This window comes from Pleurodeles waltl, chromosome 8 (genome assembly GCF_031143425.1).
Source record: "Pleurodeles waltl isolate 20211129_DDA chromosome 8, aPleWal1.hap1.20221129, whole genome shotgun sequence".
Classification (NCBI taxonomy): Eukaryota; Metazoa; Chordata; class Amphibia; order Caudata; family Salamandridae; genus Pleurodeles; species Pleurodeles waltl.
Window position 1 is genome coordinate 1,441,760,124 of NC_090447.1, and position 21,553 is coordinate 1,441,781,676.

General features: G+C 44.2%; 1 protein-coding gene across 1 annotated transcript in view; it reads right to left on the reverse strand.

Moving 5' to 3' along the window:
* The window catches only part of C2CD2 (C2 calcium dependent domain containing 2), a 343,623-nt gene that overhangs the window by 139,066 nt on the left and 183,004 nt on the right, over nt 1-21,553 (reverse strand). The window contains exon 7 of the mRNA XM_069202597.1: nt 19,546-19,654. Coding sequence (XP_069058698.1) covers nt 19,546-19,654 — 109 coding nt within the window. The remainder of the gene's footprint in view (nt 1-19,545; nt 19,655-21,553) is intronic.

Here is a 21,553-nt window from a genome sequence, read left to right on the forward strand (position 1 = left end):
GGTGAAGCGCCCAACATGAGATGGTGGGCTCACAGTACCAGACTTTGAATCCTACTAGCTTGCAGCACAGCTCCAATGGTATACAAAGTGGATGGCGTGTGGCAGATGCCGGATCAAGAAGCGAGCGTTTGTACCGGAACTAGCAAACCTTGTAGGAACACTGCTGCGCTCGAGCAGCCCAGCAGACTCCGCCTTGCTCAAATTTAAAGTCATATCCCACTGCTGGACCAGATGCCTGCAAAAAACACACACTCAAATTCCATACTCCTTTGAAGTCCCTATAAAAATGCAGAAAATTCTATGCCGTGGTGGTAACTGGGAACAACTAACCTAGAGGGAGGAAGCTGAAGTGAGGAAAGTGAGGGAACTATTTCAAACTAATAACCTTCTTATGTTTGGAAAGTTCCAGGCCGCGTACAACCTCCCGCAGGGACATTTCCTACTGCACAGGGCTGTGACCAGGACCTTCCACACGAATTAGAAGTCAGGGACAACAGAGCGACCCCTCCCCAGCCCCTTTCAATACATGGTACTCTCTGCAGGCAAGATCAAAGTGGTCACCTGCCTCTACAGGGTGATCAGGAGGGACATAATTCACCCTCTCAACAACCTGAGATGGTGTTGGGAGGAGGACCTGGGAATCCCCCTAGCAGAAAAGCATTGAGAGGAAATACTTGAACACGCACCAAAAATATCTTGAAATATCTGATTTGGATTGATTCACATCTACGTCACACACAGGGCATATCTCACTCCTCGACATATCATAGATACTTCCATAGGAACACTGCTATCTGCCCAAGGTGTAACTTAACAGAAGCTGGCCAGAAGCACATGATATGGGACTGCCCAACTGTTACTGGAAGCGCGTCACCCCAACAATATCAGACACAATAGATAAAAATATACCCTGCTCGCTTGGCCACTGCCTCCTCAATTGGTTTTCCCACACACCCAAAACAAAAGCTACGAGTCCGTTTCAGGACCTCGCTCTACTCCTCGCTAGAGAAATCACGAGGATGTGGAAAAACCCAAACCATGGCGTAATTCGAACGCTGGGCTGGGTACGAGGAAGAAGCCTGCATGGCACGGGCATGGGAGGTACTGACGACTGCCCTAAAGGGACCTGGCAGCCACTCTGCTTCCTCATCGCTGGCACACTCACCGGGGCAGCCTGCCTCTCAAAACCGCAATCAGCAGAGCCTTTGAAACGGCTACCACAACGAACATTCCCCAGCTAAGGTAAATTACAGCAATAGGGTAGTACCCTACCCGTCTAGCATACCCCACACTCGCACTTTAATAATCCACATGTCACTTAGCATTAACATTAACTTTACAATGTCACATAGGACTTGACTCACGGCAGGTGGGTGAGCGGGCCAGAAAAAAAAGGGAGGATCAGGGAATGTGTGATTTAGGACGTCACGTACCTAGACGCCTATAAGGAGGATCAAATTGAAGAAACTGAATGTAAATCTTACACATGTACCAATAGATGCAATTTTAAAAGTGATTGTATTATTTATACTACATACAACTGCAAAACATGAAATAAAATCTGTTTAAAAAACTCATGTAATTCCTTCCATATCAAAAAACAGAAATGGGTTTAAATGACTTCATTTGTGCAGAGATCACCAGATCAACTAAGCCCCACTGACCGAAGGATCAGACACTAAATTAACTGTAGGATCCTTTTCTTTGGCTGTTTTAATTTGTTATCTGTTTTAGTCTCTATTTTCTCTATTTCCACAAAATTGTTAAAATAAATGATAAAGAAAAACAGTGTTGTAAAAGTAATAGGATTTTCACATCATCGAAGGTATTTAAGTTGTAGTCCAGTGGCCGTGAATTATTCCAAGGTTATAAGTCTGAAAAGGATCCCATACTGGCGAACTAAAGAAAACCTTTTCTAGGAGCACTACCTAATCAGTCTTGCCTGCCACATCGCCAGTATTTGTGATAGACAAACTTATCAAAGACACCAAACGGGAGAAGAGCATTGCTGCAAGCCCAGTTAGAGACAAAAATACCTATGTTCACTTGCAGAAACAAATTCTAAAATTGTGGTGTTTATTACTATTACTAACAACAATATAGAAGCCAGCCACACAAGATTACACAACCCATTTGGCATTATTTTAAAAACTGGATCTACATACTGTTACTGTAATTTTAAAAATTGGATCTACATACTGTGGGTTTTGCCATTTTTTTTTAATTTAGTAGAAATATAACCATGTGTCTACGACAGGAATTTCAGTGGTGACTGACGAGGGCTTAAGCCACAATATGCTGCCAGGGCAGCCAAATGATAGATACATAGTTATATAAGGAAAATGTCACTTACCCAGTGTACATCTGTTCGTGGCATTAGTCGCTGCAGATTCACATGCTGTGCACATCCCGCCATCTGGTGTTGGGCTCGGAGTGTTACAAGTTGTTTTTCTTCGAAGAAGTCATTTTTCGAGTCACGAGACCGAGGGACTCCTCCCATTTCGACTCCATTGCGCATGGGCGTCGACTCCATCTTAGATTGTTTTCCCCGCAGAGGGTGAGGTAGGAGTTGTGTATGCTAGTAATAGTGCCCATGCAATGGAGTGAATACGTATGTACATAATGAAGTTTAAAGTAATATATTTACAAATTTACAAATGTTCAAGATCAACTTCTAAACGGCTACAGGCTCCCGGGGAGGCGGGTGGGCGCATGTGAATCTGCAGCGACTAATCCCACGAACAGATGTACACTGGGTAAGTGACATTTTCCGTTCGATGGCATGTGTAGCTGCAGATACACATGCTGTGCATAGACTAGTAAGCAGTTATCTCCCCAAAAGCGGTAGCTCAGCCTGTAGGAGTTGAAGTTGTTTGAAATAATGTTCGTAGTACAGCTTGACCTACTGTGGCTTGTTGTGCCGTTAACACATCTACACAGTAGTGTTTGGTAAATGTATGAGGCGTAGACCAAGTTGCTGCCTTACATATTTCGATCATTGGAATATTTCCTAGAAAGGCCATGGTAGCACCTTTTTTTCTGGTTGAGTGTGCCTTTGGTGTAATAGGCAGCTCTCTCTTTGCTTTAAGATAGCAGGTTTGAATACACTTAACTATCCATCTAGCAATGCCTTGTTTAGAAATTGGATTCCCTGTATGAGGTTTTTGGAAAGCAATAAATAGTTGTTTTGTTTTTCGAATTAGTTTTGTTCTGTCAATGTAGTACATTAGTGCTCTTTTGATGTCTAATGTATGCAGTGCTCTTTCAGCTACATAATCTGGCTGTGGGAAGAACACTGGTAATTCTACCATTTGATTCAAGTGGAACGGTGAGATCACTTTTGGTAAAACTTTTGGATTTGTCCGTAGAACTACTTTATGCTTGTGTATTTGAATAAATGGTTCTTGTATGGTAAATGCTTGAATTTCACTCACTCTTCTTAGAGATGTGATGGCAATCAAAAATGCAACTTTCCATGTTAAGTATTGCATTTCACAAGAGTGCATGGGCTCAAAAGGTGGACCCATGAGTCGTGTTCAGACAATGTTGAGGTTCCATGAAGGAACTGGTGGTGTTCGTGGTGGTATAATTCTCTTTAGGCCTTCCATAAATGCTTTTATGACTGGTATCCTAAATAATGAAGTTGAGTGCGTAATTTGCAGGTAGGCTAAAATTGCGGTCAGATGTATCTTTATTGAAGAGAAAGCTAGCTTTGACTTTTGCAATTGTAGTAAGTATCCTACTATATCTTTGGCAGATGCGTGTAAGGGTTGAATTTGATTATTATGGCAGTAATAAACAAATCTTTTCCACTTATTTGCATAGCAGTGTCTAGTGGTAGGTTTCCTAGCTTGTCTTATGACCTCCATACATTCTTGTGTGAGGTCTAGGTGTCCGAATTCTAGGATTTCAGGAGCCAAATTGCTAGATTCAGCGATGCTGGATTTGGATGTCTGATCTGTTGTTTGTGTTGTGTTAACAGATCTGGTCTGTTTGGTAGTTTGACATGAGGTACTACTGAGAGGTCTAGTAGTGTTGTGTACCAAGGTTGTCTTGCCCATGTCGGTGCTATTAGTATGAGTTTGAGTTTGTTTTGACTCAATTTGTTTACTAGATATGGAAGGAGTGGGAGAGGGGGAAAAGCGTAAGCAAATATCCCTGACCAGCTCATCCATAACGCATTGCCCTGAGACTGATCTTGTGGGTACCTGGATGCGAAGTTTTGGCATTTTGAGTTTTCTTTTGTTGCAAATAGATCTATTTGTGGTGTTCCCCACATTTGGAAGTAAGTGTTTAGTATTTGGGGGTGAATCTCCCATTCGTGGATCTATTGGTGATCCCGAGAGATATTGTCTGCTAACTGGTTCTGAATTCCTGGAATAAATTGTGCTATTAGGTGAATGTGGTTGTGAATCGCCCAATGCCATATTTTCTGTGTTAGGAGACACAACTGTGTCGAGTGTGTGCCTCCCTGTTTGTTTAGGTAATACATTGTTGTCATGTTGTCTGTTTTGACAAGAATGTGTTTGTGTCTTATTATGGGTTGAAATGCTTTGAGCGCTAGAAATACCGCTAACAGTTCTAAGTGATTTATGTGAAACTGTTTTTGCTGTATGTCCCATTGTCCTTGGATGCTGTGTTGATTGAGGTGTGCTCCCCACCCTATCATGGAAGCATCTGTTGTTATTACGTATTGTGGCACTGAGTCTTGGAAAGGCCGCCCTTGGTTTAAATTTATACTGTTCCACCATTGAAGCGAGATGTATGTTTGGCGGTCTATCAACACCAGATCTAGAAGCTGACCCTGTGCTTGTGACCATTGTGATGCTAGGCACTGTTGTAAGGGCCGCATGTGCAACCTTGCGTTTGGGACAATGGCTATGCATGAAGACATCATGCCTAGTAGTTTCATCACCAGTTTGACTTGTATCTTTTGATTTGGATACATGGTCTGTATCACATTGTGAAATGTGTGAACTCTTTGTGGACTTGGAGTGGCAATCCCTTTTGCTGTGTTGATTGTTGCTCCTAAGTATTGCTGTGTTTGACACGGCAGAAGGTGTGACTGTGTAATTGATTGAGAAACCTAGTTTGTGGAGGATTTCTATGACATATTTTGTGTGTTGTGAACACCGTCTTAGCGTGTTGGTTTTTATTAACCAATCATCTAGGTACGGGAACACATGTATTTGCTGCCTTCTGATATGTGCAGCTACTACTGCTAGGCATTTTGTAAAAACTCTTAGTGCAGTTGTTATTCCGAATGGCAACACTTTGAATTGGTAATGTATCCCTTGGAATACAAACCTTAGGTACTTTGTGTGAAGGATGTATTGGTATATGGAAATATGCATCCTTTAGGTCTAGTGTTGTCATGTAGTCTTGTTGTTTGAGCAGTGGGATTACGTCTTGTAATGTAACCATGTGAAAGTGATCTGATTTGATGTAGGTATTTAATGTTCTGAGATCTAGTATAGGTCTCAGACTCTTGTCTTTTTTGGGTATCAGAAAGTACAGGGAGTAAACTCCTGTGTTTATTTGTTGTTTTGGTACTAACTCTATTTCTTCTTTTTGTAGCAATGCCTGAACTTCTAGTCCTAGAAGATCTATATGTTGTTTTGACATATTGTGTGTTTTCGGTGGGATGTTTGGAGGGAATTTGAGAAATTCTATGTAATAACCATGCTGGATAATTGCCAAGACCCAAGTGTCTGTTGTTATTTCCTCCCAATGTTTGTAAAACTTGGTTAGTCTCCCCCCCACAGGTGTTATGTGTTGGGGATTTGTGACATTGAAGTCACTGCTTGTTTGGAGGAGTTTTGGGACTTTGGAACTTTCCTCTATTCCTTTGAAATTGTCCCCCTCTATATTGTCCCCGAAAACCTCCCCGCTGATACTGGCTCTGGTAAGTGGGCTTTGTTTGTGAGGTTGTGGCTTCTGTGGTTTGCCCTCGAAACCCCCCTCGAAATTGTGTCTTTCGAAATGTGCCTCTGCTCTGTGGGGAGTAGAGTGCGCCCATGGCTTTGGCCGTGTCAGTGTCTTTCTTAAGTTTTTTGATCGCAGTGTCCACCTCCGGCCCAAACAACTGCTGTCCGTTGAATGGCATATTCAGCACAGCTTGCTGTATCTCTGGTTTAAATCCTGATGTACGCAGCCATGCATGTCTCCTTATTGTTACAGCTGTGTTGACAGTTCTAGCAGCTGTGTCTGCAGCATCCATTGCTGACCGTATCTGATTATTGGAGATACCCTGTCCTTCTTCTACTACTTGCTGCGCTCTTTTTTGGAACTCCTTGGGTAAATGTTCAATAAGGTGTTGCATCTCATCCCAATGGGCCCTATCATATCTGGCTAGCAAAGCTTGCGAATTTGCAATACGCCACTGGTTTGCTGCCTGTGCAGCCACCCTTTTGCCTGCAGCATCGAATTTTCGACTTTCTTTAGCTGGAGGTGGTGCATCTCCTGAAGTATGAGAGTTGGCTCTTTTGCGCGCTGCTCCCACTACAACAGAGTCTGGTGTTAGCTGTTGTGTAATGTACACTGGGTCTGTTGGTGGCGGTTTATATTTTTTTATCTACTCTTGGAGTAATGGCTCTCCCTTTAACAGGCTCCTCAAACACTTGTTTGGAGTGTTTTAGCATTCCGGGTAGCATAGGAAGACTCTGATATTGGCTGTGTGTGGACGACAGTGTATTAAAAAGAAAGTCGTCTTCAATGGGCTCTGAATGAAGGCTGACATTATGAAATGCAGCTGCTCTTGACACCACCTGTGCGTAGCCTGTACTATCCTCTGGTGGCGATGGTTTAGCTGGAAAGCATTCTGGACTATTATCTGACACTGGTGCGTCATAAAGGTCCCATGCGTCAGGGTCATCTTGACTCATTCCTGTATGAGTTGGGGATTGCATCATTGGTGGAGTGGCTACCGGTGATGGTTGCGGAGAGTGATGTGGGGATGGTGGCGGTGTTACTTGTTTAGCCACCTTTGCGTGTGGCTGTTTTTCTTTGTTTTGGAAGGCAAGCTTGCGTTTCATTTTGACTGGAGGAAGAGTGCTGATCTTTCCTGTATCTTTTTGAATAAAGAGCAGTCTTTGTGTGTGATCTGGCTCTATTGCCTGTAATTCCTGTCCAAATCTATGTGTCTTCATTTGTGTGGACAGTCCTTGTTCCTCAGTGTAGGAACTTGTTTTCGGTTCCGAGGCCGGATATTTCGGTACCGAAACCTTTTCGGCTGCTTTTTTCGGCTCTGACGAAACCTTTTTTACTTTCGGCGTCGTGCTCTCTCGGTGCCGACCCGTTTCGGTGCCGCTGTCTCGGTGCCGAATCTTCTCTGAGCCACTATCTCGGGCCCGAGATTGCTGTGTGCCGGTATCTCGACCGGAGTCGGATGACTTCGACACCAGCTCGCCCTTTTTCGGTGCCGATGAACGCTCACCTACTTTTTGGGTTAAGCCATGGCCTGTTGGCGGTGGCGTCCCCTGGGCTTTAGCGCTTTTCTCGTGAGTTCTTGGTTTCGACGTCTTACTCACGGTTTTCGGCGTTTCCTCTGGATCGATCTCCTCAGAGTCCGACTCCTGGGTGGAGAATGTTTCTTCCTCCTCCTCGAAACGCTCTTGTCCTGTCGGCGCCGACGCCATTTGCAGTCTTCTTGCTCTTCGGTCGCTGAGTGTCTTCCTGGACCGAAACGCTCGACAGGCCTCACAAGTGTCCTCCTTGTGTTCTGGTGACAAACACAAGTTACAGACCAGATGTTGATCTGTATATGGATACTTGTTATGGCATTTTGGACAGAAGCGGAATGGGGTCTGTTCCATCAGCCTTGAAGAGACACGTGGCCGGGCCGACCAGGCCCCGACGGGGATGGAAGAAAACCCCGAAGGGCCCCCGGAGCTCTTCTTAATTCGGTGTCGATCTGTTGTAACTAACCCGATACCGAACGCAAACAATACCGACGATTTTTCCGAGATTCTAACTAACTTTCCGACCCGAAACACGGAGCGAAAAGGAACAAGTCCGAACCCGATGGCGGAAAAAAACCAATCTAAGATGGAGTCGATGCCCATGCGCAATGGAGTCGAAATGGGAGGAGTCCCTCGGTCTTGTGACTCGAAAAAAGACTTCTTCGAAGAAAAACAACTTGTAACACTCCGAGCCCAACACCAGATGGCGGGAGGTGCACAGCATGTGTATCTGCAGCTACACATGCCATCGAACAATAATAAAAAATATATATTGTCAGTGGTTAGCCTGGAAATCTGACATGGTGTTGACCAGCTTCGAAAAACTATGTTTTAAGCCAATGGTGCCATGACAAAAATGCTAATATCACAAACAGTAGATACGTTGCTTATGGAGTTTACACAGTATTAAAGTTTGTAGAAAAAAATGATTGCTACATCACTGTCTTCCGTGAGGAAGCATTAAAAGTCATCAACTCCCAAATCATGTTTTGGGAAGAGGTAACACCATATCTTTTAGATCTGCATTTAAATGTAATCCTTTTAGTTCGTTTCTTAGGCATTACTGTACAGAATCTCAATATATATTCTATAGCCCAAAGATACTACTATTTAACATGAACTTCACAAGTAATGGATTGGATTTCATTCGTCTGGTTAAGGTTCCTTTTTGTAAGCATCTTCAAAAAGACATTTTACTTGAACAATTTTCAGCTATATTATGAATTTGATAAACATTTATTAAATGAAATTTATGTTCAACAATAAAAAATGGACACCTATACTGAGTTTGCGGTTAGACAGAAAAATCCAGTGCTATAAAATGTACTGCTAAACTACAAATTTTGCAACAAAATAATTTTATCACGGTTTTCGCACTATCTATAACTGCAGATTCCTCACCTCAGAATATCACCACCAGGTGCCAAACTGGATCAAGAGAATTTTGCAGCAGTGTTCCTCTGTGCCACTAGGTGGCATTGTGTGGCGCTGCCCTGGCTCCATAGTGCCCAAGTAAAAGAGCAGAGCCACCCGTGTGCTGATTTCAGTTTGTCTTTCTTTTCTGCTTCTCCGGATGCAGAACATGAACAGTTGGCCATTACAACTAACCTGAGCCCACTTCACAGAACAGGGAGTGGGGACAGTGTTGAGCAATCTGTGATTAGCTGGAGTATACAGTTCTTCTGATGGATACTTCTAACTGCAGAGTCCTTAGCTTACAATAAATACCAAAACAGTGCCGACCCAGGTAGATGGTCTGTGGAGCTGACCCAGACCAAAACATCTTACAGAACTGAGTAGGCGATGTGCTCTTCACACAGGACCTGGCTTGGTAATGCAGCAGTGGTTCATGAACGTATACACGGACGTACACATTGCAATATGGCAGATTTCAAGGCCTGGCAGTCCTCATACAAATGCAGTGGTAGCAGCCTTCGCCTTAGTAGTATGGGCTCTAGACTTTCTGAGGGCTTCTTCTTGGCCAGTGCGTAGCAGATCTTAATGGACTATCAAACTCAACAAGGTCCTCTTCTGCATTGCCTTCCCTTTCTTTTCTTTTTGCTCCAGAGAACCCCACAAAAAAAGTTGTGTACAAGCGATGATGGTCAGAACACTATTAAAAGTGCCACAGGAAAGCAAAAGCTACTGGGCTTAACCATGGGGGTTGAGGCCTTTTACTTCTGATGTCCTGGGATCCGATTCATGATGGATCCTGAGCAAATGAGCCAAGTACCCCTTCAGCACTTGATTCTCAGTGGTAGTGCGAGTTGAGCAGTTCAAGTCTTCCTGGGGGTGGGGAGGGGTTTGGGTAGACAACAGGGGGTGAACACAGACTCAAGTCAAAAATGTTCAGCAGCAACAATAAATATTCGTCCAGTCAAATACCTGCTTTTATGAAAAAAGGAAGTATTTATATATGAACATGAAGTACAATATGACATTCACAAATAATACACACAGTCCCTTAAGGTCAGGGCTTCAGTGTTTTATTTTGGAGCGAGGTGTGGGTTGGGAGGGAAAGGAAAGGGAAGAGGGAGGGGGGGTGAGGTAGGCATGGGGAGTCCCACTCCCCTCTCTCTAACAGTAGTGGTTATTCCCCATTCGCTGTAGGCAAGATTCATCTTATGGGCCACTAGTAGTGTCTCAGGAGTCCCACTCCAACAATTTATTAAGGCCAAATGTGTTCCAGCGCCAAAGCGTTATATGGTGGGCACGTTTCCCCAGGGCTGTTAGTTTTAACCGCACAAATAGGATCTCAGCGACCAGACTATCTGATTGCACCCCTCTGGGAGGCACTGAGGCTGCAGCAGTTGTCTCTGGTAAGTATCTCACATGCGTCTCGGGAGGGGCAGTAGTCAGGCGTCCTTGAGCTCCTCACAGGTGGACCAGCAGAGCCAAGGACCAGGGTGGGGAATGCGTGGAGGGTTGGGTGGTTTGGTCCTCGATGCTCTGCCGATGCTGGTAGGTTTCTCGAGATACTCCCAGCAGTTGGGGGGTTGAGATGCGCCTGGTCCTCAGCTGGGGCTTGGGTCACTACGGCAGTCTCCTCTTCACGACTGTCTCGACCAGACCACACGCTCCTTGCCTGGTCGTCCCCTCCGATATACGGAGTCAGTGTCTCCACTTTGTACATGAGATACAGCCCTAGCAGCTGAGCAGCAATCCTCAAAGTGGATACAGACTTACAACCTGCACCAGGGTGATGACTCAATTAGTGTTGCAATGATCACAGATCACTTAATTGTAGACATCCTCTGGCATACGGGTATTGCAGACTTTTCCCTACACACCGTCAATGATGCAATTGGTGCAGCATCTGCTTCCTCACACCTCTCTACAGGGATCCAATCGACCAGATCCCTCACTGGACCACACTCTATCAAACTCTTTCTTCTTCCTCATACGGCACACTGGTCTTGGCAAACATGCAAGCATTATTGCTCCAGGCTACAGGAAAAAGTGGTCTTGAAATCCCTGGGTGATGTCCTCTCTCCCTGCTGGGAGACCGGCAGACCTAGGTCCCCAATCCTGTCCACAGGCAGAAGTCTTGCAGAGCTTCTCCATCTTGCACAGCTCGACTGGCTGACTGACAGTTGACAATTTTGGGGGCCTCGAGCTCCCCTTCTCATAATCCATTCCCAAACATCAAAAGAGATTTCGAGTCCGAGTCTTTGAAGTTCATGTTTGGGGGTGGGAGGAGGTTTAGTTTTTTTTTTTTTTTTTTTTTTTTTTTAAAGTGCCCTCTCATCTGCCTTGCACTTTGTCCAGAAAGAAGTCTGTCACATCAGGAGTGACTCCAGAATACAAGCCACGTGAGTGATTCGCGTTTCACACTAAGATGTCAGCCACAGAGATTTGTATATCAAAAGGTTATCCCAGAATCTCAGACCTACTCTATGATCAGTCCCATCTATTTCCTGAGATGTGTCCAGGTCCCTTTCTAATGGCCTTTCTTCAAATCAAAGAGCACCCTTTGAAGTGTACCGAAGAGCCTGCCTCTCCCTTCCTCCAGTGTGTTCTATGCAGCTTCCAGGAATGTAGCAATCCATAAATCTGTCTGGGGGGGGGGGGGGGATTCCTCTACTTGCTCATTTTCCTACTGGTAACCCTGGGTCTCCCAAAATGGAACCCAGCATCTTTCATGTATTGTACCATTCACAGGCACAGTTACATCTTGCATTTGCAAATTATATAAGAGCGCTGCGCAGCACTACATCTTTCATAAAGAGTACCATTCACAAGCACACATGCACCCAGCACATGAATATCACATCCACGCACTGCGCCATCCCTGTACTGTATCATTCAAAAACACACATACCCAGGACATGTGTAACACCCACACAAGTACTGCGCAGAACTTCACCCCAAACCGATGTAGGCCAAAGGGGAGTTAAACTCGGAGCAGCGGAACTTTAAATAAGTGAGGCTGTAGGCCTCACTCCAGCTACACAGGTTGAAAAGGACCTGTTCGCTTTTACTGATTACTACACAGTATACTGCAACCAACACGTTAGTGCTGCCTAACTCATGGCAAAGGCAGTAGCCTTTCATCACAATGAGGGTAGTTGTTGGCCTCACCGCCCGGTCCAAAAAGACTGCAATCTGTGAGACAAGCCTATGCCACAGTACACACGCATGATCCATGTTCGCTTATGACAACAACAAAAATCAGCATTGGGGAGCCAGACATCATTACAGTTGACACTGAGGGCAGGGGTGCAACCCATCCCCAATGCAAGGTACTTTTCCGTCCCAGCAATGATCCTTGGAATGACCCAAGTAAAAGCTTACAGATCTATTGGGGTCCATGTAGCCTCTTCTCTTTCGAGAGGTGAAGGGAAGCAAAGAATAATGATGAAGTGATGGATTGCTCAGTGTGGAAGGGAACGTTGACTTTTGGTAAGAAACCTGCAGGAGTCTTCAGCACCAATTTCTTATGAAAAAACATGGTGTAGGTTAGTTGCACCCACAGTTCCTGCAATTCACTCATGAGATGGGCTGACGTATTCGCAGTAAGGAAGACAGCCATCAAGGTCAGGGGATGCAGTCAGCATCTATGCATAGGCAAGGAGGGTGTACATGAGGAATTTCAAGTCCCACTGTGGCATCACAAAATCCTTGAGATAGACGTGTGTGTTCAAACCTTTAATACATTTTCATTACAACAGTTTATCTAAACAAGGATGATTGGGCTGAAAGGTTAGACAAATAACCTTTAACAGTGGCCACTGCAGGGCATTATGAGGCTAATGACAAAACAAACTAAAGGACATTCAACAGCTTTGCCTTTAAGGGGTCAGTGTCCCTGGCACCACACCAGGTTACAAATTCATCCGAGCACCCAGCAAAAATGTATTCTGTAGAGGGCCATCTGGCAGGAAGGATGACATCCGCTACTCCAGGCAGCAAATAAAATGCAGTCAGTTATCCCTGCTCAGCTTACACATATGGAGGTGTAAACTGTGTATATCTGATTGTAGGGCCTGGTCCTGCTGCTGCAATAGGAGGTCCTCATGAAATGGTAGCCTAATCTAAGAACAAGTGCTCATGCTCACTCTCCTGGCTATATCCAGGTCCTATACGTAGACTTGAGGCCGATCATTCTTGATCTTCAGAACTCAGGAGTTTAATGGTCCAATCCAGCCGGAAGGCGCCCCCCAACAAGTGTTCTTGCAGAAACTCCAATGGGCACAATTGTCAATACTATGCGTTCTCAACATAGGCAAGATTTCATGTGCCAGTTTGGGATACAGACGTCACTCACGATCTGACCGATGTCATCTGCTCAGTTAGTCCCCTCTGGCATTCACTGACCAGTGCACTGGCACTTCAGTTAATCCCGTGATAAAGTCTCCTGGTACAGGACTAAGGGTCCAACTCCTCCCTGCTTGTTGCAGAACCACATGGCAATGGTGTTGTCAGTAAGAACATGCAGCAGTCTACGAGTCCAGCCTTAATGGACTGAAAGAATGCATTCAGGATCAGGCAAATAGCCTGCAGCTCCGGTAGGTTGACGTGGGGTTAGCTCTTCATTGCAGAACAAAGTCCTCTGATCTCAGCACCACCCACCAACCCCCCCAGCCTCCACAGATGTTCTCCTACCCTCCACCCCAGCAGTGATGTGGCTGTTTTTACTGTCAGGTCTGGGTGTAGGGGGGGTGAAGAGTAGCCAACTGCAGTTTAAATTGTGATCAGTCTACCATGACTGCAGATCTAGTCCAGTCTCCTCTGAGTCCTGGATGATGTCTGGAAGGTGGCCTTGATGTTGGTTCCACTGGGATTTCAGGTTACACTGCAAGGCTCGAATGTGCCTTTTGGAGTACTTGACAAGAAGGATGCAAGAGGTCAAGAACCCTCAGACCCACCCTCACCTGGATTGAGGTTTGAGCAAGAAACATTGGAATCACAGCCCAGATGGCCTGTACACAAGATACAGCCGCAGAGGGAAGGCTGTGAAATGCACTGTATCCAGGATCGCTTCTATGAATGGAAGCCCCTATTAGGAAATCACGTGAAATTTCGTCTTGTTCATGGTGAAAAGAAACAATGTAAAGCCAAAGAGGCCCAAAGATACGGGGGACTGCTTGAAAGATCTCACAGGCCCTATCCTCAAGTGCCTGCATGTATCGACTCAGACAGACTTCATTTGTCAAGCTGGCAAAGGAAAACATGAATTCTCTATCAAAAGGTTTGGCTGGAAATGAATTAATCCTCACCTTCAGCGTTAATATACTGGGGTATACCCTGCTTTGTCACAGGTTCAGAACCAGAGACAAGAAGATATGGAGACTGCTGACAGCTGCAACACGGTAAATGCACAGGGTTAAACTCAGGTTTCACATCAACAGGTTGCGCTTTTGTAATATAGTGAAATATATTTAAATTTGAGCTGAGGTCAGTTCTGATGTGGATCTGACATTGACATGAGCACTGGCTCATCCCCCAGCACCAGTAGCATTGGCACAAGTGTCAGGAACCGGCATGGATCTCGTAGCAGGTGTGGATGCCTGTACCAGAGTTACTAGGCAGATGGCAACAGGGAGACGACTGATGGTGGTAACTCAACTAGAGGCCCCACGTTTCTGTGGTGCACTAAAGGCAAACCAGAGGGAGATGGAAGCACACACAGTTTGCAGCATTGCTTCTTTGACTAGCTCTATCTGCTACATGGTCAATGATGCCCCAGAAAACTCCAGGCAGTTCAGGACCCAGTTACGTAGGTATTCTGTGGCTGGTGACCCACTGCGCAAATGACATCTTGGCGCCCTCATGCCTTCTCTTTGGAGTCAGAAGTGGTATGGGTCGAGTCTCACGCCATGTATTTATGCTTGCAGCGGGATCTGTGGTTGTATTTGGCAACATATAACTTTTTGCCAGCCACTCTCAGATTGTCTTCTGATGAGTTAGGGTGCACTTGTCACATAGAGTCATGTGCAGAGCCCAGGTACCAAACCTACACATCATACTGTAAATTACCAACATCTGCTTCCTGCAGATACAGCATGGCTTGAAGTTGTTTGTTTTGGTGGGAAAATCATTCCATAACAAATTATGAAAACATTTTTGGAGTCATCAAAATAGTCAGGATCAGTCTGAAGGCACTGAAAGAAAAAAAAAAAAAGAAATTAACGTCAGCATGCAGGGGTGATGCTTATATGAAGCTCTGCTCAGTCACTTCAGAGCCAGTATGGAGCCAACATGAAGCCGCACGATGTCACCAAATGGCACGTGGGAGCAGTGGAACAGTATTCTTCAGTTCCAGGATAGCACCTGGGGATAGTAGCCTAAGGTGAGTAATCTGCAGGTAGACGTATACATAAAAATAAACATACATTTTGTATCACCGTTTGTAAAAGATCCAAGAAAAGCACTGAATGTCACTGAAAAGAATTAAACATAACTGAAATTTTAGTATGAATATTCAGACAAATGTCGTTTATTTAAAAAAACACATCCATCTATTTTTCGTGTGCAGAAACTGCAGAGGTTTACACCAAGGAACAAAACTAAACACTCTTCCTAAAGACATACTTCCTTTTGCTGAAATGGTTGAAAGATTGCCGATTCTATTTGCATAAATCTTATCTTTCTAAAAGATATCACAGTGCATTTTAAACGAGAAGAAAACCTCTTAATTTAGCTTGCTCATAGGCCAGGTGCGAATTGTGTGTGCAAACTATCACTTCACAAAGCTCATTTCAGTAGAGAAGACCACATGCAAAACGAACTCAGGGTAGTCTTTTTGCTATTCTGATCTCACCTGCTTGCAAAACATGCCTGTGCCGGGTGACTAGCTGTTGAAAAAGCCTGCTCATGTCGTCAAAACAAGGAGACCGCACAAAGGTGGTTCCGTGCCAGGTGATTAGCTACAAAAGTACTCACAGCATCAAAAAAGAGAGAAGAGTTCTGGAAAGTGGATCTCTGTGAGGTGTGTAAACGTTAAAAATAATTAGTTGAATTGATAAATGCCAAAGGAAAAAATATTTAAAAAAAAAAAAAAAACACTAGCCACATGTGGGCCCTGTGCCTGGTGACTAGCTGAAAAACAGACCTTGCTCACAGTCACACATTCAAATATAAAGCACATGAAGCACACGGGCCCTGTGCCACATGGCTGGCTGGAAAAAAACATGCTTGTCATACGGAGAGAGAGAGAAATGGAAGCAGCTGGGTTCTGCGCCATATGACTCACAGGAACAGACCACCACTTTCTGGGACGACGGGGTGGGGAAAAATAAATCTGTGCTTACTGACCCACACATTCAGGTACAATTCTGAGTTTGGCATGAAGTGGTACATTTTCAGACTGCCTTTGCCTACCCTGCAGACGGACCAATAGCAAAATGCGGCAGTTCTTAAATATGGACCAGGAGTTATCTTGAGCAGCATGTCTCAGCTCCTGATGTCCTGTCTGGGTTCTAGGCACTGAAAAGATCAACTGCAGAAAATAAATTGTTCAGTTAAGTTAGTCTTTTGACACGCTGCAATAATGCCAAACCTGTTTTTACAGTCTAGGCAGTGGATACCTCTTGTTTGAAATAAGGTATTGTCCTCTTTATGACTGTGGTAAAAGCACAATTAGTCTGCAATACTTCTCTAGACAGAGTGGAATAACTTATTTCACAGAGGCAGGCTTTGAGAAGATCCTTGTACATGGAATGGATTTAAGAGCAAATTATGGCAGTACTTAAATTAATAATGACAGGTTCAGAAGGAAAGATGCACAAATGGAGCAATGATCTCCCATTCCAAAGTGTGTAGGAACACAGGAGTCAGAATTCCTGACCATTGTGGTTGTGTCCTCACCACTACTTTTAGGCAGACTTCTTAATCCAGTGCATGCCACAAAGTATTTCACAGGCTTATGTAGCAATGCTCCTGAGCTCATATCTTAATGAGGCAAAACGTGCGAAGCGCAAGGTGTCGCTGCACCTCAGAGAATTCTGTCCAGAATATGTTCAGAGGCAAGCTATGATCAGAAAACCACATTTCAACATGCCTGTGGTACGCCAACTTGCACATACAAAAGGGTCAAATCCATGTGGAAAGACTTGAAACCAATCAATGCCTGGGACAGGAAGAAGTTGTGCAGTTATGTCAGGATCACACAGACTCTCCGCTCAAAATAAGATTCTTTGTGCCAGCATTTAACGTTCTGGGGTCTCAGCACCAAATCCCACAGTTTGGTGCAACAACACAAGAACATTTCAACATTTCCACAACTTAACAATGTCTTCTGCCTGATGTATAGTTGTGTCCCCTGCCCTGATGAAGAGGGTGCTTAGAGGGACAGAAATGTTCACTGACTGATGTATAATTGTGTCCAGACTGTATACCTATGGTACAGACTCGGATTTTCGGTCATGCCACATACTAATCCCTTGTGTGCAGATTGACGTAGGCTTGCCCTTTGGCAATGATGGACTCTGGTCCTCGTCCGGAAGAGACAGGGGGCATAGCAACTGCACCCTCATGGTAAGAGGTGAAATACTGCCCCTGCAATACGTTTCATGAGTGATTGTGGTGGTGACACTTACATGCCCATTCATAAAAATGTCGGCTGCTCTTGATGAACTCAACATTCTGTGCACTGTACATGTATGTGTGAGCTGGTATTAATGTTGTCCATGCACACGTGATACAGGCATGCAGGTCCCATGGAGTACAAGATGGAGGACAGGTTTCTTTCTTCAGACAGCATATTTGTATTGCTAGCATCTACTATCTATATGCTTCTGGTACTCGCTTCATCTAACCTGGTAAGAAATCAGAGTAATGTGAAGAGTGATGTGATGTTTTGTTTCTTATATAATAGAGCTTGATAAAAAACAATTCCATGCTGTACATTGGGTGCTAAGGGGTGGGGGAGGAGGACATCCGGAGAACAACTTACCTTTCATTCTATACTATGATTTGGTACATATGGGCTGTGTACTTATAAACAGACTTATATGCAGACCTGAGCTACATTAGTAAATCTGGATAGTGTTTAAGTGCACCAACTATGCACAGGCCTGGGCTACATTAGTAAATGTGGGACGTGTGTTTTTGAACATCTATACCAAGACCCAAACTACATTAAAACATTTGTCACTGTGTAAGTGCACTAAATAAATAATTATAAAACTGGAAAGTGAACAGTTTACAATTATAGACAGTACTCAGTTATTTGCAAGTTTACTTCCTCTGTGTTTCAACAATAATGGGTAAAGGCATGTATGAACAGGGTACCACATCTCTTGTTAAGTTACCATCAGCACTACCTAACAAAAGAGCGGCAGCAGGCTAAATCTCATGAAAGGATAAGTGACACAGAGAAAGAATCTAAATGCTGAACGAGTGAGCCAACTCCTCTAGGGGTTGAACATACAGACTGAAAAGAATGGGCAAACAAGTGAACCAATGAGTAATCCAACAGGTGACGGGAGCATTACACTGAATACGGAGGAGACTAACTGGATGAGACACCCACTCAAAATGACCTGAATCACTCCAGAACAGCATGACCGAAGCCTGCAGTGGCGAGCATATTTATCAGAGTAGTTTGGCTAACCACAAAGCAGACCGATTCAGTAACAGGATCCCCACACCATCTAACAGCACATAGCTCGCCCAGTGTAGCCAAGTAAGGTAGATGCTATATATTATTTGGAACAAGCGCCACTTGTGAGCAATCAAGGGCTGTATGAGTGTCTAGCGAGCCGCTGAGCCATTTAGTCGTTTCTCCGTTAGCATGGAGATGGTAATGAGCCTTTGTTTTTCAAGTTGTTATGGTCCACCCTATTTTTTTATTTTTTTTTGCGGGAAGGCCATTTTCACTAATCTCCGAGACCTGGTCTAAAGAAAAAGACAGATTTATTATTTCAAATGCAGAAGTGTAAATTGTAGGGTAATTGTAAAGCATGCCTGTCAGGCAGGCACGGCTCACTTAGCGATCCAGATTTTAAACAAGAAGTAGCCAGGCTAACCTTTGTAACCATCTTAACAGGAAGGACAAAAAAGCAAACAAACCCTCAGCCTCTCTGGAACCCTGGATCTGACTGCTTGATGGGCTTCAACTTGGATACAGTAGCAGATGTTTGCTACCTTCTTGCGAAAAGAGAATGTACAAACCATCACAAAGAGCTTGAGAAGGGGGCAATACTGGGCCTGCTGTTAGCGGGGAACAAAAAAGTAAAAAAGAATATGCAGTATTTGAAGAAGCATTGAAAGGTGGTAATTGTGGCTTTGGTCACTCCCTGGAAGTTCTTACTGTGCCTGAGCTGTGCCTCGTATTAGAATTGCACCCCATGAAAACAGGCACCGTTTTCTGCCTGTGTAGGCACCAATGTTCTGTGTTAACATCCACAGTGTACCCGCGACGTAAATTCCTACCATTAGTGAAGGGGAAAGGCCTTCTAAAAGGAGGAGTATGGAGATCAATCAACTTGTTAATGCGCTTGACAGACGTTGCAGGTGTTGAGACATCACCCAATCACCATTTGGGGAGGCTAGCCTGTAGCCCCTCACCATCATAGCATCAACATTTCATGAATGCAAAGTGGACAGAAATGCCTATCTAAGTGGTCTACTTCATACTTACAATGTGAACACCTCTTCCCATGAAAGGTTTGTAGTGTTTTGTGCAACTGGCGTTGAAAACTTCTGCAAAGGGTTGTTCAGCTGTACTACGCAGACTGTACTAACGCTGCCTGTATGGAGGAAGCAAGAGGGAAAAGTAAGAAGAGTAAATCAGTGATGGCCTCCCACTGTAGAAAACAACATTCATAAGGATCAGTAACTGTTGAGTAACATAGGTTGAGTTACATTGCATCCTTTTTAAGAAGACTAGCTTGCTTAGAAACAGCTAACTTCCAGGAGAAAACTAGTTCTTAAGCAGTAAAAGAGCAAGGGTGATGCGCCCATCCACTCCACTTGGGAAGTAGCGATGACACTACATATAACTGGGCCTATAATAAAATAACTTGCTTATGTCTAATTTCTAAAACTAATCAACACCTGAATGGGCATCGGAATCTCTTATCATATAAAAAACAAAATACAACAGAATAAAATCACAAAATGCAAAGTATGTAAGTAACAGCACATCCAAAATACAAGTTGCAGACTAACAAAGTGCCACCTCCCAACGAGCTCTCAAGTTTGCAAATGTCTGAGTGTCGTAATCAATCCCTGCGTTTTACTTTGCACTCTGGGAGCCATAGTCCTGCATTTATAATAAGATAAACAGGAAGACAAGTCTAATAATGCAAAGCAAAACAAAACTATAGACAGGACGATTTCTCATGCGAGGACTTGTGCAAATTAACAGCTCTGCTCCAAGCATTTGGCAATCAACTGCAGGCAAAACTTATAAACTATTCCTGAGGGCCACATGATGTATTCTGCCTGATACAGATGTCTTCTCCTGAACCATATTCTTTAAACAGCACCAGGTTGTCCTGGGGCTAGGGTACAATTAATAAGCATCAAAAATATATATTCTTTGAAAACGTACTCTGAAAGGGCTTGAGGTGCATCTCCTTGGTTATGTTAAGCTTTGCGGTTTTTGTGCAGCCCAATATTTATCTCTTACACTGCAATTAGGAAAAGGTACAGGAAAGGAGATAACGAGGTCTGGTACTTTGTGTATGTCACTTGGTTCCTTCCTTGTTCTGGAGTCGTGTCTTACCAGGAAATGTTATCAAGGTACTGAGCTGATAACAAGAAGTTCCTGGTGGGACACTGACTCACAAAACTGACTGTCTAACTGATGTACTGACCAGTATAATAACTGGTGCAGAATGGAGATGCTGAACCCTGTGAAGAAGTACTTTGCACTGGGGAGCATTCCAGCCTGAAGAAGGCACAATGTGGAGAGATTGGGCCCATTAGAGAAGTGTTCTGTGATGTGCCAGTGTCCAGGCTGAGGAAGACAGTGTGAAGAGACTGAGTCCAACAGAGAGGGCATAAGAGTCAGGCTGACAAAGTTACAAAGAACAGGCATCATTCTGGGGCTGCTTAGTGTGTCTGACATTGTGTACTTTCTAGTTGTAATATGAAGGTGGGAAATTAGGACCTTCCACTTGTCTGCTGAGGAGCAGATACAACTTCAGGATAAGGAATCCCCTGCAACAACATCGACATGTGTGATACTCTGCACTTTGAGTAGAATCTTGGTGTTCTGGCATTGACCTGTTCTGGTTCAGAGATACAATTTATGTTTAATGATTGAAATATATTTTTGCAATAGTGACAACAACAAGATTATTCCAGGAGCTGCGCACTACTAAATGACCTTACGACAAGCACATTTGTGTAGCGATAGTTTGCTTCTGCGTGCAGGGAGTCTAGTGCCATTCTCCCTCACGTGCAAGATGACTCACCGAGAGCAGCATGGAGACCCTAGGTAGCCCTTCCTCCACTGCATGTGTCTGCATTATATTGTATATTAGCCACTCTCTGATGAGCACCATTACCTCACTTAACTTTTTAAGTATTTCTGCTCAGGGCTTTGCTTTTGGCCAGGGCAGGTCCTGTTAATGAGTGTGGAATGGTGAACTAACTTTGCATTCAAGGCTAGAAAAGCTGTCTTTAAAGAAAAAATATGG